The following is an 18957-nucleotide window of genomic DNA, read 5'->3' as shown; positions in this document are numbered from 1 at the left end:
TACCAATTTTCTACAGTAATGTGGCTGATACTGTTAGGTGTTGTCCTGATTTTCTTATCATATTTAGTTTTTCTATCTTTTGAAAGAAAGGACAACATATTTACTATAACTGAGCTTTTGTTCTTGTAGAAGAAAATTATAAATCTCTCATATTTGGCTAGTTCCTTTTCTCGTAGAAAAAGTTTGGACTTCTATTAATTGAGGATCCTTCCTTTTCATTCACTAGCATCCACAATGTAATCATAATGGGGTTGAGAGTCTTATTTAGGGGGAGAATTTTTCGGGACAAGTGTTAGTGTGTCACTTGTGTTTGCCTCTTCGTGAGGTTATTCTCTCAATATTTTGTACTCTTTTTTATATAATGGATTGTTCATCTCCGTCGTGGACGTAGGTCAATTGACCGAACCACGTTAAATGTTTGTGTCTCTTTTGGTATATTTCTCTTATGTTGTCTGATTTATTGTCGTTCAAGATTTGCTTTGTTAGCTTCCGCATAAGACTTGATTTTTTCGATCCTAACAAGTGGAATCAAAGCGAGGTTCAAGATAGGTTCATCTTGGCGGGTTTAGTTCTAGCCGCAACCTATTTGACGATAATCATGATTTTTGTTTGAGAAATTTGACCAAAGTGCTATGCACGTTGATACAAACTTTGTGATGGAGATTTGGAGATGCGACATGTTGAAGTTATGTGAAGAAGGTGGATCAAGTTTATTTTGTCAGAAAATTCAGGCCATGGGAGAGAATTATTAGGTGTTGTCCTGATTTTCTTACCATATTTGGTTTTTCTATATCTTGAAGGAAAGGACAACATATTTACCATAATTAGTTTTTTTTTCTTGTAGAAGGAAATTATAAATATCTCATATTTGGCTAGTTCTTTTTCTTGTAGGAAAAATTTTGGACTTCTATAAATTGAGAATCCTTCCTTCTAATTCAGTAGCATCCACAATGTAACCATAAGGGGTTTGAGAGTCTTATTTAGGGGGAGAACTTTTCGGGACAAGTGTTAGTGTGTCGATTGCTCATCTCCGTCGTGGACGTAGGTCAATTGACCAAACCACGTTAAATGTTTGTGTCTCTTTTGGTATATTTCTCTTCTGTTGTCCGATTTATCGTCGTTCAAGATTTGCTTTGTTAGCTTTCGCATGAAACTTGATTTTTCCGGTTCTAACAAGTGGTATCAAAGCGAGGTTCAAGACAAGTTCATCTTGGCGGGTTTAGTTCTAACCGCAACCTATTTGACGATAATCATGATTTTTGTTTGAGAAATTTGACTAAAGTGCTACGCACGCTGAGACAAACTTTGTGATGGAGATTTGGAGATGCGACATATTGAAAGTTATGTGAAGAAGGTGGATCAAGTTTATTTTGTCAGAAAATTCAGGCCAAGGGGGAGAATTGTTAGGTGTTGTCCTGATTTTCTTACCATATTTGGTTTTCCTATCTCTTGAAGGAAAGGAAAACATATTTACCATAATTGGGTTTTTCTTCTTGTAGAAGGAAATTATAAATCTCTCATATTTGGCTAGTTCCTTTTTCTTGTAGGAAAAAGTTTGGACTTTTATAAATTAAGAATCCTTCCTTCTCATTCAGTAGCATCCACAATGTAGCCATAAGGGGTTTGAGAGTCTTGTTTAGGGGGAGAGAACTTTTCGGGACAAATGCTAGTGTGTCACTTGTGTTTGCCTTTTCGTGAGGTTGTTCTCTCGATATTTTGTACTCTCTTTTATATCGTGGATTGCTCATCTCCGTCGTGGACGTAGGTTAATTGACCGAAACACGTTAAATATTTGTGTCTCTTTTGATATATTTCTCATCTGTTGTCTGATTTATCGTCGTTCAAGATTTGTTTTGTTAGCTTTTGCATCAAACCATTTTTTTCGGTCCTAACATATACTTGAATACATGGCACACCTTAAATCTTATTTTGGTTTTGGATTGCTATACAATGGCATGATTAAGGTTATGATGGACTGGGAGTTTTTATAATCTACTTTTTAAATTTACTTAAAATAAAGGTTGAAACAAATCAAGCCGGTGATTAGAATGAATTTATTTTAATTGAGGATTAAGATCCTTACCATCAATTTCCTGCTTTTGGTTTGGCTAATAAGTAATAGTATTAACAATAATAATGATCAAAGCAATTATGCAGTCGCACAGTTATTATTACTCTTATTTTTAAAATTCATCCAACTGAATCATTACGCGTGAAATTCCTATCATGCTTCACTTTTCTATGATCAAAATAGTAATAATGCAAATATTTAACAATAAAAAAGATTAGTGCTCCGAACAAAGGAATGATAAGTACTCCTTCATCTTTAATCAGAGGTTTCGAGTTCTAGTTCTGGATATGAAGTCGTGTTTGTTAGGGAGCACTTTACCGCCATTGGGGGACTTCCGGCACAAATCTGGATTTAGTCGGACCCCAAATGTGGGTATCGAACACCACGTGGGAAACCAAAAAAACAAAAAAAATTAGTGTTCCACGTTCCATCTTGCCTTACCTTACAAAGCTGAAGAGAAGAAAGTCTGAAATTGTAATTCAATAGCTATTTGGTAGAAATATGCAAAAATAACAGCTGAAGACGAAGAACGTATGAACATCTTACATAAATTCAAACTTAACATAAATTAAAGTAATTTTACTAGACATGGTAGTTAACTTTTTGACAAGACAAATTTTGCCTATAGATTAATCGTTTTGGGATTATTTAGAAATTAGAACTGCCATATATAGGTATATATTACTACAAACGTTTGGATCTTTCCCAACCGAGTGACGATCTCAAACAGTGTAACAAAAAGATCAAGTCTATATTTGCTCTCAACGTATCTCTTTTATTTTGTGCAATTACTCTCCGCTTTTCAACAGATAATGTCTGATGTAAGGCAACTCAATGGAATTAGGATTGCTTTTTTATATTATATTTTATTGTTTAACATCACACAGTAGGATAAAATGTCCTCAAACGAATAGTTTTTCACATATTTTATTTTGTACCTACCTAGAAGTTCATTCTCTTGGTTGTTCCACACGTAGTAACAGCAGTTACAAGTCTTTCGTACATTCCTCAATAATTTTGCTTTGATTGGTAAGCAGTTCCACAAAAGAATAAACCTTGCACCCCACTGTAATTTCAAGTTACAGGTTGTGGTTCAAGAAAAACGCAGCTAAGTCTGCTTCAAAAATCCCCCATTTTCCTTTAACTTAAGCAAGAAGGAAGAATCACTATAGTTGCTAACTTGGACCAAACAAGGTACATTCTCAATTGGCATAGATATATTATGCATTTGGACAATATTTGGTTGACGTTAAAAAGAAAAAAGACTATTCAAAGTTGGAAGTTGAAATAAAGCACTTGGAAATTTAAGTTACGTCTTTACACGAATTTCACTTGAAAAAAACCAAAGCTTTGCAAGCGAAAATCTTCATTTGACTTGAAATACTACTCAAACAAGCTTTGTAACTTCTAGTTTCCTATTTCAAGTTAAAACTAAAAAAATTGGACCAAATTATAAAACGAATATTGACTTGTTAATTATATTTGAAGCAGATGCAACGTCCAAACAAGAACCCGGTTAACCAGCTCCATACCGGTCGTTTCTTGACACATTCATTTGTTCGTTTAACTTGGGAGGTAAATCGCATAGAGGAAGAGCATTGTTTCTTTATCCTCCTTTCCATCTAACTTAGCTGATAATCATGGAGCTTATTTTCCAACCACTTCTTTTAAACAAATCAAGCAAATATGAGAAGTTTTAGAGTTTCCACCTTAATCTTCCTTCCCCTAGTACTGAAACATAATGTGTGGACGAAATACCTATTTTAAAGCAAATGGGAAATCACAGGACCAGAAACAGTGTGAACTGTGTCAACATAAATGATTTAAAAAGTTGCAGCAGGACAAAGGGAAGGGAAAAAACAATGATCCAGAACATGCGATGGAGTACTTGTACACCAGCAGCAGTTAATAAAATTCAACATGTCAATCGGGGCATACTCTTGTTTCAACTGACCATTGGAACAGGGCTTGATGCAGACACAACATCCAGCAGCGAGTTCACTGGCTCTAATTCTTCATGCCAAAGTTGGAGGGAATCGCCTGGATAGAACTTTCTTGTGGCTCCATCTTTGTTAATCTGGTTATCAAAATTGTTCAAAAACATGCTTATATAACGAGACAACTGAGAACATGAGGACCTCTTTCGATAAGATGAGGATATTGTTTAAAGTGTTCCAAAGCAAAAACAGTAGCCGGTAAAAGAATTGGTCCGACTCAATCATCCTACAAAAGCTTTATGCTGGAGTGGCGAAAGAGCAATACAGCACAAAAACAACACGTATAGGATAGAACAACATACCCAGTGTAATCCTACAAGTGGAGTCTATGAAAACGTATAGGATAGAAAATACTTAAAAACCTACAGCGCAAGTAATCATATTCATACCATAGCAAAATAAAACACTAGTTTCTTAGACTCTTAGAATTGGTCCAAACTCCAAAATTATAAGGCCTAAATAAACATATTGTGCATAACGAAGGGCTCTTGGACACAGTTGAAATGTGCTAAACATGTAGGTAAATTAAGAAGAAGAGTTTCATGGAGTTGATGCTACAACTACTAATGCCTACAGGTATATCAAGGGTTCCTTTTGACTAAAAGAAAAGGTGGGTAGGCAAGACTTTGGTTTATTCAATTTCTTTATAAACTAAGACGTTGGTTTATTTTAACTTAAATAATTTTCTACTAGAGCCTCAATAGGCAAATAAAATTTCATTGAAGCATATTATAGCATTTGAATAAGCATAAAGCAGATTAATTAACTCACAGTTACAGTCCGGACAACTCCACCACTAGCACCATCTCGTGCAATGGCAAGAGATACTGCAGTGACCACCAGTTTCTACAGAAAAGGTGAAACAAAATTAAATCTTCATCCAACTAAAATCTTCAGAATTATCATTAAAGCAGATCAGTGAATAGTGAGGCAATACCAATACAGATGATTGATCAGAGCATCAACATGTCCACATAGCAATAGTCTATTATGCCCAGTTGAAAAGCTATCCCCTCAAGGAGAATTTCAGAAAACTACTACTCTACCTTACTAAGTAAATAGAGCTCATAGGCAAGATGCAAGTTCAAGCTCTTATTATGCATACAACGGATCATGGTAGTTGGTTTTAGTGTCAATGTATGTGAATCACACTGCTCAGCCTCTTTTACTACCAAAAGTATTTCCCTACCTCTTCCATTGTTTTGAAAGCTTTGTGTCCCAAATTAATAAGAACTTTGCTACTTTCTTTAAAAAGTTTCATCTAGAACTAGCAAAAATACGCTTATTTTTTCAAAAGATATCTCTGCATTATAGACTAAAAGCATGACGGATGAAGATAAACACATAGTTGTGAAGATGATGGCATCTTTGATGGTCCAACACTGTCGTACAAATTAGACAGGTCGTAAATACAAACTGCAGGCAACTAACCTCAGCTTCTTCTTGAGTCATTCCTTCTTTCCATGCTTGGTCAAAGAAACCATACAAATAAGAAGAGCCAGATCCTGAAAGTAACAGTCAATGAACAGAAAATTGCTCAGCCAACTGGTAGCACTTGGAGCATCTTGCACAGGGAAACTAATAAATTAACCCAATTATCAGCGGTTACGTTCAGCTCCCAATATACTTCATTAAGCAACACCAAGGGCAATATTCTAAACATCTTTCAAAAATGACACGGGGGTGTTAAAACATATTTCAAACAAGACACGGGGGTGCTAAATCAGCTTTTTATCTTCCTAGCAGGCGGGTTTTTCTCTTTCGTGGCATTGCATTCGTTCATCCTATCCATTGTTCTAACCATATCGGCTATCACCTGATGCTGTCAGTTCCCCCCCCCCCCCCCCCAACTTTAAAATGTGTGATAAAAAAATTGAACCAATGTCATACATAGCAACCAAAAATTGCCATATGATATCTTAATTCCACGAGCGCACCAAAATGTAAGGATAACATGCCTGTTCTATCATACTTATTAATAAAAAAAAACGATTCCATCACATGTTTAGGCTATCAAAAACCAAATCCGTGAACCTTTTAGTTCATGTCTAGTTCTGGTGAACCCTTTTTTTTTTTTTTGGTTCCAAAGAATTATTTTCCATTTTCATTTGTTATCATTCTCATAGCCATTCCAGAAAAAGAAACAAGGGGGGGGGGGGGGGCATATTTCACGCTTTAAAAAAAGAATTCTAGGAAAATCCTCCATTAACGGAGCCATCTAGAGAAATAACTAACAGTATTCTGCACTCTCATTCAAAGAGATACATGAGTTTCACTGAACCAGACTACCAGGTAATGAGGATGATAAACCAAAACCTGTTGAAAACAAACATATGCTACTATCACCTGTGCTCTGGTATCATTTAATTTTTCCTATTTTTCTTCTATTCAACAATGCAGCTACCCATCTCCCTTGCATAGTGATAGGCGTTCCTCTCAGTCTCCCTCTCCCCCTCTCTCCTTCTGTCTCTCTTTCATACACCCGCGCAGCCATTTATGTGCAGCAACAAAAACAAGGTACTTTATTTGTTTATGTTTCTTAAACTATGCAACGAGATATATGGCATGGAGTATCTAGTTGCCTCTTTCTATTTCAATCATCTAACTTTTGCTGATTCTTGCTGTGCTTTTTAGTTTTCAGCTCTTTGTATTAACGGAGTCTTGGAGAAATCAATTTTTTTTGCCAAATGGGGCTATCTAAAGAGTCTGCTTAAATAGTTACAGAAAAAGGGGAATTTTTCCTGTGAACTGAAAAGAACCTTCAATAGCCAAGTGTTTCTGGAAAGTGTGTATGACAAAGAAGAACAGATTCAGAGCAAACCTCCAATAGCAAAAGGCTGCTCCAAGACTGTGCCTCCAAGAGGGATCCCATATATTTTGCCTCCTTCATATTTGTCCCAACCACCAATAATCATACCCGTTTGAAGCCTATCCTGAATATACAGAGCAATGAATCAAATAAATATAAAAAATAGATCATATATTATAACCCAGGTCATATATTATGTATGATGTATGTGGCTTAGTGGCCAATGAAGTAGGTATAAACTTTGGAGATCATAATTCAAATCCCAACTAAGAAAAAAAAACACTTGGTGATTTCTTCCCATCTACCTAAGCCTTGGCGGGCAAAGTTACCAGTACTTAACAATTTAAAAACCATACTGGTTAGAGAGCAAACCTTGTTGTTATAGGATAATAACCTAGTAAGGTTCGCCGCAACCTTGACAGTAGCCGGCTGGCCTAGCTGTATCCTGCATTCACAAGAAGTCTCAAGACTACAAGTTAGGAAAAATAACTTCACATAGTAAGGGGCAAACAGTGCAACCATACTACAGTATTATATTACCTCCTGCCAAATATATAGATATACAAAGAAGACAGCCAACTCATGGCCCTAGTTATAGAGGATGTGATTCAAACATCAAAGAAATATACACAAAAAGGAGAACCAATTTTACAATAAAGAAGATAGCTATGAAGAAGCTAACAGTTAAAATTGCAGCTTCTTACCAGGCCAAAAGAAAAGAACAAAGCTGATACCATAAAAATAAGTTCCGGGCGGATAGGGGCCCTTGGGGGTGGGGTGGGGTGGGGGGGTGGATTGCAAGTTTTTGGTATAAGGTAGGGATCCACAATGTAAGCACTTGAATCATTAAAAGATGGAATATAGATTAAGGAAGAAGCTTACGTGTGTTGGTGTAGGAAGTAACGAACATAGTCTGAAACAATTTGGGAATCTGCTGCCTACAAAAGCAACATTGTATATAAGTCATAAAGAATTCCACTTTCTAGGATTTATTTTCAACCATCAAGGTACTTTTAGTTCTCAGTACCTTATAACTGTCCAAATTTATCTCTAGACCATCAAGTTCACGTTTTATTTTTACGTGTAAGCTAATGTTGTTGATAACGGAGTTCTATGTCAACCAAATGGTAATCATGGACAAAGGAATAGAAGCTTTGGTCCATAGATGGCCACATATTCTTATGCTTTCTTCATCCTTGATTCAATAGAGTATGTAGATGAGAGGCATGCTAATTAGAGCATCAATTGCTTATCAGAAGACTTGACTTTTTTGTAATCAATTACATCCTCTGGGTGATTGATTTAGTGAAAGCTTACCTTACTTGATGAAAGAAAAGATCATCAACAACACTTCAGGGTGTGGCCAATATAATGGACGGACATAAAATGGATGAATGCTTAGTGCCATACTGAAATTAGAAATGAATAGCAGGTCAAAAGCTTATGTGGACTTAGCTACTGACAGTAGAGAAAGATAAGGGAGGCTAGGGCAGTGGATTATCTAAGACTTGGGAATGGGACGAGGTTGAAGAGTGCCTTTGTGCAATCTACTTAATAGGGGCAGAGAGGGTGACAAGATGATATGAAGGGAATTAAGGCCGAAAATTCTTCTTTTTTTTATTAGGTAAAAGTTAAGGCCGAAAGATACTCTAGGTAAACATTTTTATATGGAGCTATTAGATAGAGGTTGAAGAAGGTAACAAGGCACCAAGAAAATAAAACCTTTCACAATTGGTGGCAGCACGAGATTCAGTTTTAGTGGCAGATAATCTTAGGAAAAGAAACAAATTGTTATGAGTTGCGTATGTAAGAAGCACAGTGAGGACAAACACCACCTCGTGCTTCATTATAGCTTTACCTCACAGATATGGATTGTGGTTTCGCTATGTCCAACATTTCATGTATTTCACCGAGACAGCGGATGAAGCAATCTCAAGTTGGAGACTAGAAAAGATAGGCAAGGAGAGGACAGTAGCCGAGAGAACATCATTACTGTGTCTCTTTTGGCTTATTTGGAATAGAAAAATCTGAGACTATTCTATAATACTGACAACAACTGAAAAGTATTCATGTTGGCACCTAAGGGTGTAGTCTAGTGGTCAATGATGTTGGGTGGAGAACCATGAGATTTTAGGTTCAATAAATCCCAGTGGAGACAAAACCACTAGGCTATTTCTTCTCATCTAAGTCTTGGTGGACTGAGTTACGCGATACTTGTGCTAGTGGGAAGCAGCATATAACCGGTGAAATCGTCGAGGTGTGCGCAAATTGGCCACACACCACCGTAAAAAAAAAAAAAGAAAAAGTATTAAAATCCTTTTGATCATTAGTACTTTTGGTGTAAAGAAAGAATCATCACTTGTATTCACAGATTGGATGATTTGTTAAATGAAGGTGGTTGTTTTTAGCCCCATTCATATATTCTTTTAACACAAATTTGGTGTATTTATAATGAAAATTACTTGACTTACACCCCCCCCCCCCCCCCAAAAAAAAAAAAGAAAACTACACACTAAAGCTGCAAATGAAGCCTTAGTGCAGGATTTAGTCTCATTTCTTAAAGTTCAATACTTGTTTCAGGTTACATTCAACTTTTTTTTAAAACGACATTTATACGCGTCCCCACCTCCTATGCCTCAACCCACCAAGAGAGATAAGAGAGAGCAACATGAAATCATCCTTGTATAGTTGTCAATATTTAAAAAAATTCTTCTTGTCAAATGGAAAGGAGAAATATAAAAAATGGGATTTTCATCAAAACTCCTAAAAGGTACCACGAACTAGAAATGATTTCGCATTAAATCATAAAGACATCCAAGGTCATAGTCGCATAAAACATGATTACACATTAACTTTGTGAATCCGCTGTATCCAGCTTATTCTAAATTAAGTATGATCACATGATAAATAGATTTGATGTTACTATGTACTATTTGTCAATCATCCTATACTAGATAAGCATGCCATGTAGCTGTTATTTAGCAGGGTTTTAATGTCATTATTGCCAAAATTTTAGCCCATAACCACAAATCCCAAATTTTTTAACTTCATAATTTCATCATGTGAGGATTCATCATGATAGCGCACAATGGAAGAAAAGAACTATATAGGCGATACATACTAGTCCAGAGTATGTTTTAAAAGTTAGCACTTTTACTTTAGGCCTTAAACTCTCTCGAAGTCTTATAACCTTTCAAAGATTTATCTGTTTAGAAACTATACAAAACTTCTAGTACTTTTTATCTTTATTTGCATAATATTGGCATCAGATGATTTAAATGGGGCAACGTGGGCAGCGAGGACCCCAACTTATTTGGAGTTGAGGCATAGTTGTTGTTTTTGTACAATTTCATCACGTACAATACCCATATACTGATTTTTAAACCGAATAATAAAACATCAAGATGGCAAAGAAGGAAGGAACCGATAATGCCAGATCAGCTTCAGGATAGTTTCTGTTTTAGAGAAACCCCCCCAAAAAATAAAATGCTAGCATTCTAAGCTCAAATATGGATGAATATAAAATGCATAACGGGAATATGGAAAGCATCATACTGATCCGGAGCGGCAAACGTAGACATTATCAGTCAGCTGAGTAATCTTATCCGAAGCCCTATTCGCCACATACATTCCTGAAATTTTCCAGATATAATTAACAAAAAACAAATGAATCGAAAATTTCTGATAAGATTAAAGTAAAATTAACCCCTGCAAAAGTATAAGGAGTTGATAACTTCAGTTACCGGTGCTGGTGCGAGAATCGGCGCCGAGTACAACGCCGCCGTTGTAAGTAACGCCGATTATAGTGGTGCCCATGGAGTGGGGCTGGTCCACATCGGTATTTTCCATCTTAAGCTATATCCGAAAATGATCAAACTGGAGTTATGAAGAAATAACAACAAAGCCCTAGAAGTAAATCTAAGAAAGCTTTTCGTGAGGAGGAAGATATATATTAGACTCCCAATTCGTAGAGGACTGGAAAAAATAAAAGTAATTGTATGCACCCAAAAGAGCTCGAGGAAACCCCCAAAATTAGCCTCTTGTTTTTGGAACTTCATTCAAAATTGCCCCTAATATATAAGATGTAGCAATAACAGTCTTCCAAGTTTCTCAAATATGACACATGTAGCGAGCGCCTAGGTTTGGGCATAAATTTGGTTAAAACGTGAAAAATGAGTTTTTGAAGATAAAATGATAAATGATTTTTTATAGTTGAAATTGTGTTTGGACATTTATTTTACTTGAAAAAAATTTGAAGTTTTGTGAGTAAAAAATTTTAAAAATTACTCTAGAGCTATTTTTGGGATTTGAACATTTTGTTTTCAAAATCTACCAAAAAATGATTAACATCTATAATCAAATAAATATTTGAAAATAAAATATTTAAAAAATCGCAAATTCTATGACCAAACATGAGCTAGTCCAGCTCAACGAGGCAAATTCAGTACAAATGCTTCCAAGATGTTTTAAATGTGGGATTGTCTTAATATTAACTCAAATTAAACGAAATCTTTCTCGTTTTGCAAGAAGTTACATATGAATTTTCATACGCCTTAAAGTTTATGGGTAAGTTATGTCAAAGCTTGGTAAAAGATAAAAAATAATATTACTAGCTAACAGTTTGTTTGGATAGTTGTTACAGGGTTTAGGGTTTAGGGTTATTGTATCGTATTGTTACTTTAAATACAATGTTTGTTTTGATTGTAACTTAAACGTTATTGTATTGTATCGTTAAATCCGTTGTTATGTAACGGCAATGTCACGGCTCAATTTCCCACTATAGGTCGTGATGGCGTCCAACGTCGTCGTTAGGCAAGCCAACAGTGAACTATCAATTCAATTATTCATTTTATATTTTTAAAAGCATAAGTCTTATTAAGTAAAGGATTCAGTGCGTTTAAAAATCATGAATACTTAACATATTAGTAAGATATAAAATAAAATATAAAATATCAAGCCGAACCATAACCAACCACTAGAGTATCCCAATATCTGGTGTCACAAGTGCATGAGCATTTACTAAGGATTACAATAATAATACAACATCTGTCTAGAATGTAAATAAGACACGATAAAGTAAATAGTACGATGGAGACTGTGTGGGATGCGATACGTAGCCTGAAGTGCAGCTCACCATAAAATCTCCTCAGCAGATGCGCCTACGCGCCAAGATGACCACCAAATTAACTTGTCAGATCCTGCACATTTAGTGCAGAAGTGTAGCATTAGTACGTAAATCAACGCGTACCTAGTAAGTATCTAGCCTAACCTAGGAGAAGTAGTGACGAGTGTGAGTACCTAATTTTTTTACTTATTTGAATTTTTACCACCTTATACTATGTAAATATTTTTAGAAATTTAATATATATTATTTTAGCTTTGTTATATTTTTTTAATATAGGGTACGAATTAAAAATAATTTAAAAGGATAAATTATTATTAGTAGTATTTTTTTTTTTTATCTTTATTTTAAAATAAAATAAACTTTTTTAAAAAAACGAAAAAATAAATATATACTTTTTAATTTTAAGATGGGAATAAAATAATAGAAAAATTAAAAGTATGGAATAAAAAAATAAAAGTAAAAGTAGGTGGAAATTATTTTTTTTTAAAAGTAAAAGAAAGTGAAAAATTAAAAAAATAAAAGTAAAAGAATGTGAAAATTTAAAAAAATAAAAAGTAAAATAAAGATGAAATTAAAAAATAAAAGTAAAGGTAGCTGAATTTTTTTTAAAAAAAGTAAAAAAAGTGGAAATTTTAAAAAATAAAAAGTAAAATAAGTGGAAATTAAAAAAAGAAAAGTAAAAGAATGTGGAAATTTAAAAAAAATGAAAAGTAAAAGAAAAATGAAATTAAAAAATAAAAGTAAAGATAACTGATTTTTTTTTAAAAAAAAGTAAAAGAAAGTGAAAATTTTAAAAAACAAAAAGTAAAATAAGTGGAAATTAAAAAAAAAAGGAAAGTAAAATAAGTGGGAAAAAAAAAAGTAAAGTAAAAAAAGTGAGAAATTAAAAAATAAAAGTAAAGGAAAGTGAGGATTTTTTTTTTTTAAATAAGAAAAATGGGAAGTGGGAATTCTTTTTAATTAAAAAATAATAAAATAAAAAAACAAAAATCTGAAAAAAAATCATAATTTTTTCCCTATAAATAGAAGAGAAATGTGAGGAGAAAAGAGGGGGGAAAAGAGGAAGGAAAAAATAGAGGAGATAATTGAGAAAGAAAAAAAAAAAATTTTTTACGCAAAGTGAATTTCTACTCGTTTCATTATTTCTTTCGAAAATTCAAGCAATTCATCACCCTGTTTAAGACCCAAAAATGCCTCAAATTCAAGCCTAAAAACACCTTGTGAAGCTTCATTGATAGTCACCCTTCTCACGCCAAAAATCAGCAGCCTCACGAGGTACAGTCGAGTTTCGGTCCGGGCTCAAATTTTAGAAAGTTCGTCGTTAGATTTTCTACTCATATGCCGATTTGCCCTTGGTTTAATGTATTTTCTTGGCTCATAATTGTTTTGCATTAATCAAGTTCTGAAGAAATTTTTTTGCTGAAAGGTTCACTGCTTATCCTGTGATAATTTTTTGTGTTTTTTATTTATACACATTATCATGTTGTAGTTTTTTTTTTACATGTTTCAAGCGATTTGTCAACAAATTATTTGAATAGTATTTCATCTTAATGAGATTTGCTATTTAGAATTAAGAATGAAGATCTTGCCATATTAATGGGCCATGAGTTGGAGTTCAAGTAAGTGAACTAGAAATGAGTTACCACATTTAATAGGAAAGAAAGAATTAGACATGGGTTGGATTGACTATAAATCTGCCAGGCCCAATAATTTTGTCACTAGACTAATAATTAGTTCATTCTTTCATAATAGATAATGTCTCATAATTTCAAAGATAGAGTAGTAAATTGTAAATATTTTCAAGTGTGGATGATTTTTCAACACTTTAAATAACTAATATATTTTCCGAATTCCAAATAATTTTCTATCCATAAACTCTTGGCCTTACAATAATTTCAAATTAGTTTAGGAAAATAATACAAGTGCGCGTTCACATGACTTGACCAATCAAATTCGAATAATAATAAATGTGTTATTGATTGTGTATACGTATGTGTGACATGATTCTTGACGCCAAACAAAAATAAGTACACGTACGCGTGACTTATTTCAAGATAATTTTTATAAATCTAATCAAGCAATAAAATCGGACATAGGTAAAATATGAGAACCAATAAAACACAGGTTATCCAAAAATAATATAAGCCAAATGTAGTCAATAAAGCGACCGTGCTAGAACCACAGGACTCGGGAAATGCCTTACACCTTCTCCCCGGTCAACAGAATTTCTTACCCGAACTTTATTTTCGCAGACCAATAATAATAGAGTCAAACCTTCCTTTGACTAGAGATTCAAATAAATGGTGACTTGGAACACCTAAAAAATTAATTTCAAGTGGCGACTCGGTAAATAAAATAATCCCTACTCAAATTTGTCACTTTAATTGAAAAAACTCTTTAACCCACAACAATCCATAACACATATATCTTTTGGGGCAAAAAGAGGTGTGACAGTTCTAGCGACTCTGATGGGGACAAGAACCCAGAACCTCTGGTTCAGGATTCAGAATTTGAGATTGTAATATGATCTATACTTGGCTTTCTTGATTGTTAATATTACTATGTTTGTGGGCCTAATGTGATAATTGTCGATCATTTGCTGCTTTGATATTATTTGAACTATATAAACTGCCTTCTTATGCCTTCCTTATGAGTCTTCTGAATTTATGGGGCACACGTGCGCGTGACCCACTTTTTTGTTAGAGGTCATACCAAATAGAACGAGGTTGGATCAGTAACTAGGTCGGGTAAACTTTCGTGCTCCCGATACGTTGCCCTCACCTTGGCTCGAGCTGTCCGCTTGGGTAAGCCATGTCTAAAATACTCCGCCCAAGATTTTAAACCTACAATAACATATCCCCATGCCGGATCCCTAGAAGGAACGTTTGTTTGCATCATGTGCATTTGACTTTGGGGACTCAACACAGGGGTTGAGTCCGTCTAGGACAGGTGTACCTGAAAATTACAAGACTATCCTAATGCATCTTATGTGCTACATGTGAACAACTGATTTTTTACCACACCCGAATTTTATACTATTTTAGTGTAAATATTTCTTTTAGGTCTAATCTTGAAATTTTAAACTTTTGTCTTTCTTTTAATAGAATCTGTTTAAAAAAGAAATTATTACAAATAAATAAATAAATAAATAAATATATATATATATATATATTCACATACTTATAGAATATAGTTCATTTCTACTTGTAAAGAGAAAATAAAAATTTACAAAGAATACTTGGTTTATTTTAGTTAGTATTTTAATAAGTAAGATATGACATTTTTAATATTATTTAAATTATATATAAATATTTATTTTCTTATATTGTTTCTTGGTGTAAAAATGGTTGATCAATATTATCATTTTCATAATCTACCTTATCTTTCAAAATAAATGACAACAACAATATTAACTATATTAAATAGTGTGCTGATTTATAAATAAAACTTAATGCAAACATTCATCAAATAATACTAATAACAATAATGAAGTTAAAATAGGTCAAAATAGATATAAAGTTTTGTTTAACAAAACTTTCCAACTGACCATCTCACGTCCCATTCCCCTAACTCCCCCTCCCCCCCACCTTTCACGTCTCACTAGCACACACACGATCACACACATTTATTTTAAACTATCTGCGCATCTTTATCCTCACTACTAGACATACTCATATATATAGAGTAAAAGCTTTAATCAAAGAGGGGTGGGGTGGGGGGTCCAATATTTTAAGGAGGACAACGAAACTAAAAAAAAGAGGGAAGGAAACAAAGCGACGCAACAACCATCATTTTATGAAGGCATACTCATCTTCTTCCCCTCTTATTTCCACCATTAACGTGAAGCTTTTTCTTCAAAATCACCCAAACACTATACAAACAACCATCAAAACGAGCCCCACAAATCTAAAACCAGTCCAAAATCCAATCATTGACGAGGTATTGTTGTTCGAGTTTAAGGATCTGTCTAGGTCGAGTTTCCGACGAGTCAAGTTGTAATCTTGTTGTTTGGACGACGAGTCGATGTTGAAAGTCCTGTAACTCAATACCAAAGGAAACGTCAATCACGATAATAAATTAAACGCACCTAAAGCACCTACAATGTCCATGAGTTATTTATTTTCTATATTTTGAGATTATTGTGAGGCCAAGAGTATATGAATATTGAATTATTGTGAAAGAAATGATGTACTCTAGTTTTAGGAGTAGAACTAAGAATTTTAAAGTCATTTTATCAAAATTGCCACTCAAAATTACGGCTAAGGTCTGCTAATGTTTCTATTTTTATTAATAAATAGTGGATACATTTTTTGAACTTAACTCTTTGCATATTGACTTGAATTCGAGATAAACAAACTGTCAAAAATAACCTAAGCAATAACTATTCCATTTAAATAAGAGAACAAATAGCTACCGTGAATAATAATGCATTTCATCAAACAGTGATCATGTAAAATAAAGGAAAATAAAATGTCACATAGCCTACATCATTAGAGTCCATAAGTCAATCTATCCAAACAAAACATTCACGAGCTAAGTTCCAAACAAAGTGAATTTACCAAACTTATTTTGACTAAGTTTGCACACTTCATTCCGGTAATGACTACCTATTTTTCAGAATGTTTGGCTTAGATATACATTTGGCATATTATCTGCTTGCATGGCGTGCCCATTTCCATCATTTCTAACCAAGGCACGCAGTTTGCATCGCAATTTTGGAGGGCGGTGCAACGATAGTTGGGCACACAGGTTGAGTTAAGTACAACATTCCATCCTCAGACGGACGGGCAATCTGAGCATATTATTCAATCTTTGAGGATATGTTACATGCATATGTTATGGATTTCGGAGGTTCATGGGATAAGTTTATTCCATTAGCAGAATTCGCCTACAACAACAACTTCCAGTCGAGTATTTCGATAGCTCCTTGTGAGGCCTTATATGGGAGGAGATGTCGCTCTCTAGTTGGTTGGTTTTATCCCAGGGAGGCTAGGTTATTGGGCACTGATTTGGTCCGTGATGCCTTGGAAAAGGTGAAGTTGATCCAGGAGCGGCTCCGTACCACATAGTCCAGACATAAAAGATATGCTAATAGGATGGTTCGTGATGTTGCATATGTGGTAGGTGAGAAGGTTTTGCTCAGTGTTTCACCCATGAAGGTTATGATGAGGTTCGGAAAGAAGGGCAAGTTGAGCGCTCGGTATATTGAGCCTTTTGAGGTGCTTGAGAGGATTGGAGAGGTGGCCTACAAACTTGTATTGCCACCTAGTGTATCATATGTTCATCCAGTGTTTCATATTTCTATGCTCCGAAAGTATTATGGTGATCCGTCACATATTTTGGACTTCAGCTCGGTGCAGTTGGGTGGGGATTTAACTTATGATATGGAGCCGGTGGTTATTTTGAGCCGGCAGGTTCGGAAGTTAACATCAAAGAATATAGCTTCGGTGAAGGTTCAGTGGAGAGGTCAACCAGTTGAGGAAGCTACTTGGGAGATAGAGCAGGAGATGCAGAGCAGATATCCCCACCTATTTGAGACTACAGGTATGATTCTAGACCCGTTCGAGGACGAACATTGTTTAAGAGGGGGAGAATGTAATGACTCGACCGGTTGTTTTGTGTATTGAGTCCCGTTTTCCCTTTTGATGCTTCACACAAGTGTATTTGTAGTTTTATGACTTGTGGGATTGGTTAGTTTCGTTCCGGGAAGGTTTTGGGTTGATTTGGATCCTTTGGTTCTTGGTTTAGAAGCCTAAGTTGAAAATATTCACTAAAGTTTGACTTTTGTAAAAATGACCCCGAAACGAAATTTTGATGACTCTGATAGACTCATATCGTAATTTTAAACTTGGGCATATGTCCAAAATTGATTTCGGAGCTCCCTAAGTTGATTTGACTTGTTTTGCCGAAAGATGGCAATTTGAGGTTTAGAAATTTTCCTAAGTTTGACCGTAGGTTAACTTTGTGGCTATCGGGTTCGGAATTTAGTTTCGGACTTGGAATAGGTCTATTTTTCTATTTGAAACTAGTTTGCAAAATTTGATGTAATTCGGAGTTAGTTCGATAGGATTCAGACGCTTGGTTGCAATTATAGAGGTTCTTGAGTTTTCTTTTAAAAATTTATGTGTTTTGATATCCGATTCATGGTTCTAGATGTTATTTTGGTATATTGATCATGCGAGCGAGCTCGTATGATATTTGTAGACTTGTGTGGACTTTTGGTTTGGAGCCCCGGGGCCTCAGGTGAGTTTCGGACGTGTTTTGGAATGGTTTGAAATCATTGTTTGGTTGCTGGTGTGCTTGTGCTGCAGTTATCGCAATTGCAAGCACCAGCCTCGCAATTGCGAAGTGAACAGTAGTGAGCAGGTATCGCAATTGCGAGTTGGAGCTCGCGTTCGCGTAGAAGGAATTCTGGGGCAAGTTGGTTTGGCCTTCGCGATCGCGAGGGAATTTTCACGATCGCGAAGAAGAAAGGCACGGACAAACTTTAATTTATTTCGGGTTTTGGATTATTTCTTCTACTTCTCACATGTTTTGGGCGATTTTTGGAGCTCTTTAAGGGGAAAGTTTCATCATCGATGTCAAGGTAAGTACTCCCCACTTGTTGTAAGTTAATTACATTGATTTTATAAGGATTTAAACATGAAAATTGGTAGAAATTGTGAGATTTTTGAAAAAAAACCCTAGAAATAGTAAATTTGGATTTTGACCACGACATTGGACATGGAATTAAGAATAAATTATATATTTGAGTTCGTGGTGTTATGGGTAATGTTTATCTTTAAAAAAAATATCAAAATCCGGGCACGTGTGATAGGGGGTTGACTTTGTTGACTTTTCGAGCAGAGTTGAGAATTGTTATAAATTGTTAAATTATGAATATTGGGCATTTTCTTATTGCTTTGCACATTGTTTGATTAGCTTTTGATCGCTCGGCATCGGTATGAGGGGTTAG

At 34.9% G+C, this 18957-nt stretch overlaps 1 protein-coding gene across 1 annotated transcript; it reads right to left on the bottom strand.

Annotated features, from left to right (window-relative positions):
* Window positions 1–3817: 3817 nt before the first annotated feature.
* LOC104112744 (proteasome subunit beta type-6) lies at window positions 3818–10925 on the bottom strand. Its single transcript, XM_009622755.4, has 8 exons — window positions 10621–10925; window positions 10433–10509; window positions 7760–7815; window positions 7250–7322; window positions 6890–7001; window positions 5500–5573; window positions 4840–4914; window positions 3818–4148 (listed from the first exon to the last, which is right to left on the bottom strand). Exons 1-8 carry the CDS (start codon window positions 10724–10726, stop codon window positions 4017–4019), a joined length of 705 nt encoding a protein of 234 aa, XP_009621050.1. The 5' UTR covers window positions 10727–10925; the 3' UTR covers window positions 3818–4016.
* Between the last annotated feature and the right edge of the window lie 8032 nt (window positions 10926–18957).

Source organism: Nicotiana tomentosiformis, chromosome 5, assembly GCF_000390325.3.
Source record: "Nicotiana tomentosiformis chromosome 5, ASM39032v3, whole genome shotgun sequence".
In the NCBI taxonomy this organism is placed as follows: domain Eukaryota; kingdom Viridiplantae; phylum Streptophyta; class Magnoliopsida; order Solanales; family Solanaceae; genus Nicotiana; species Nicotiana tomentosiformis.
The sequence above is the reverse complement of the archived record's forward strand: the minus strand, read 5'-3'. Positions and strand labels throughout refer to the sequence as shown.

Bases quoted from the DNA above. Each gene is read 5' to 3' on its own strand.
- LOC104112744 (XM_009622755.4), bottom strand. From the start codon at position 10,726: ATGGAAAATACCGATGTGGACCAGCCCCACTCCATGGGCACCACTATA. The intron at 7,002-7,249 runs GTTTGCTCTCTA...CTGTATATTCAG, and splicing joins TATTATCCTATAACAACAAG to GATAGGCTTCAAACGGGTAT. The intron at 4,149-4,839 runs GTGAGTTAATTA...TTTGATAACCAG, and splicing joins GAGTTGTCCGGACTGTAACT to ATTAACAAAGATGGAGCCAC.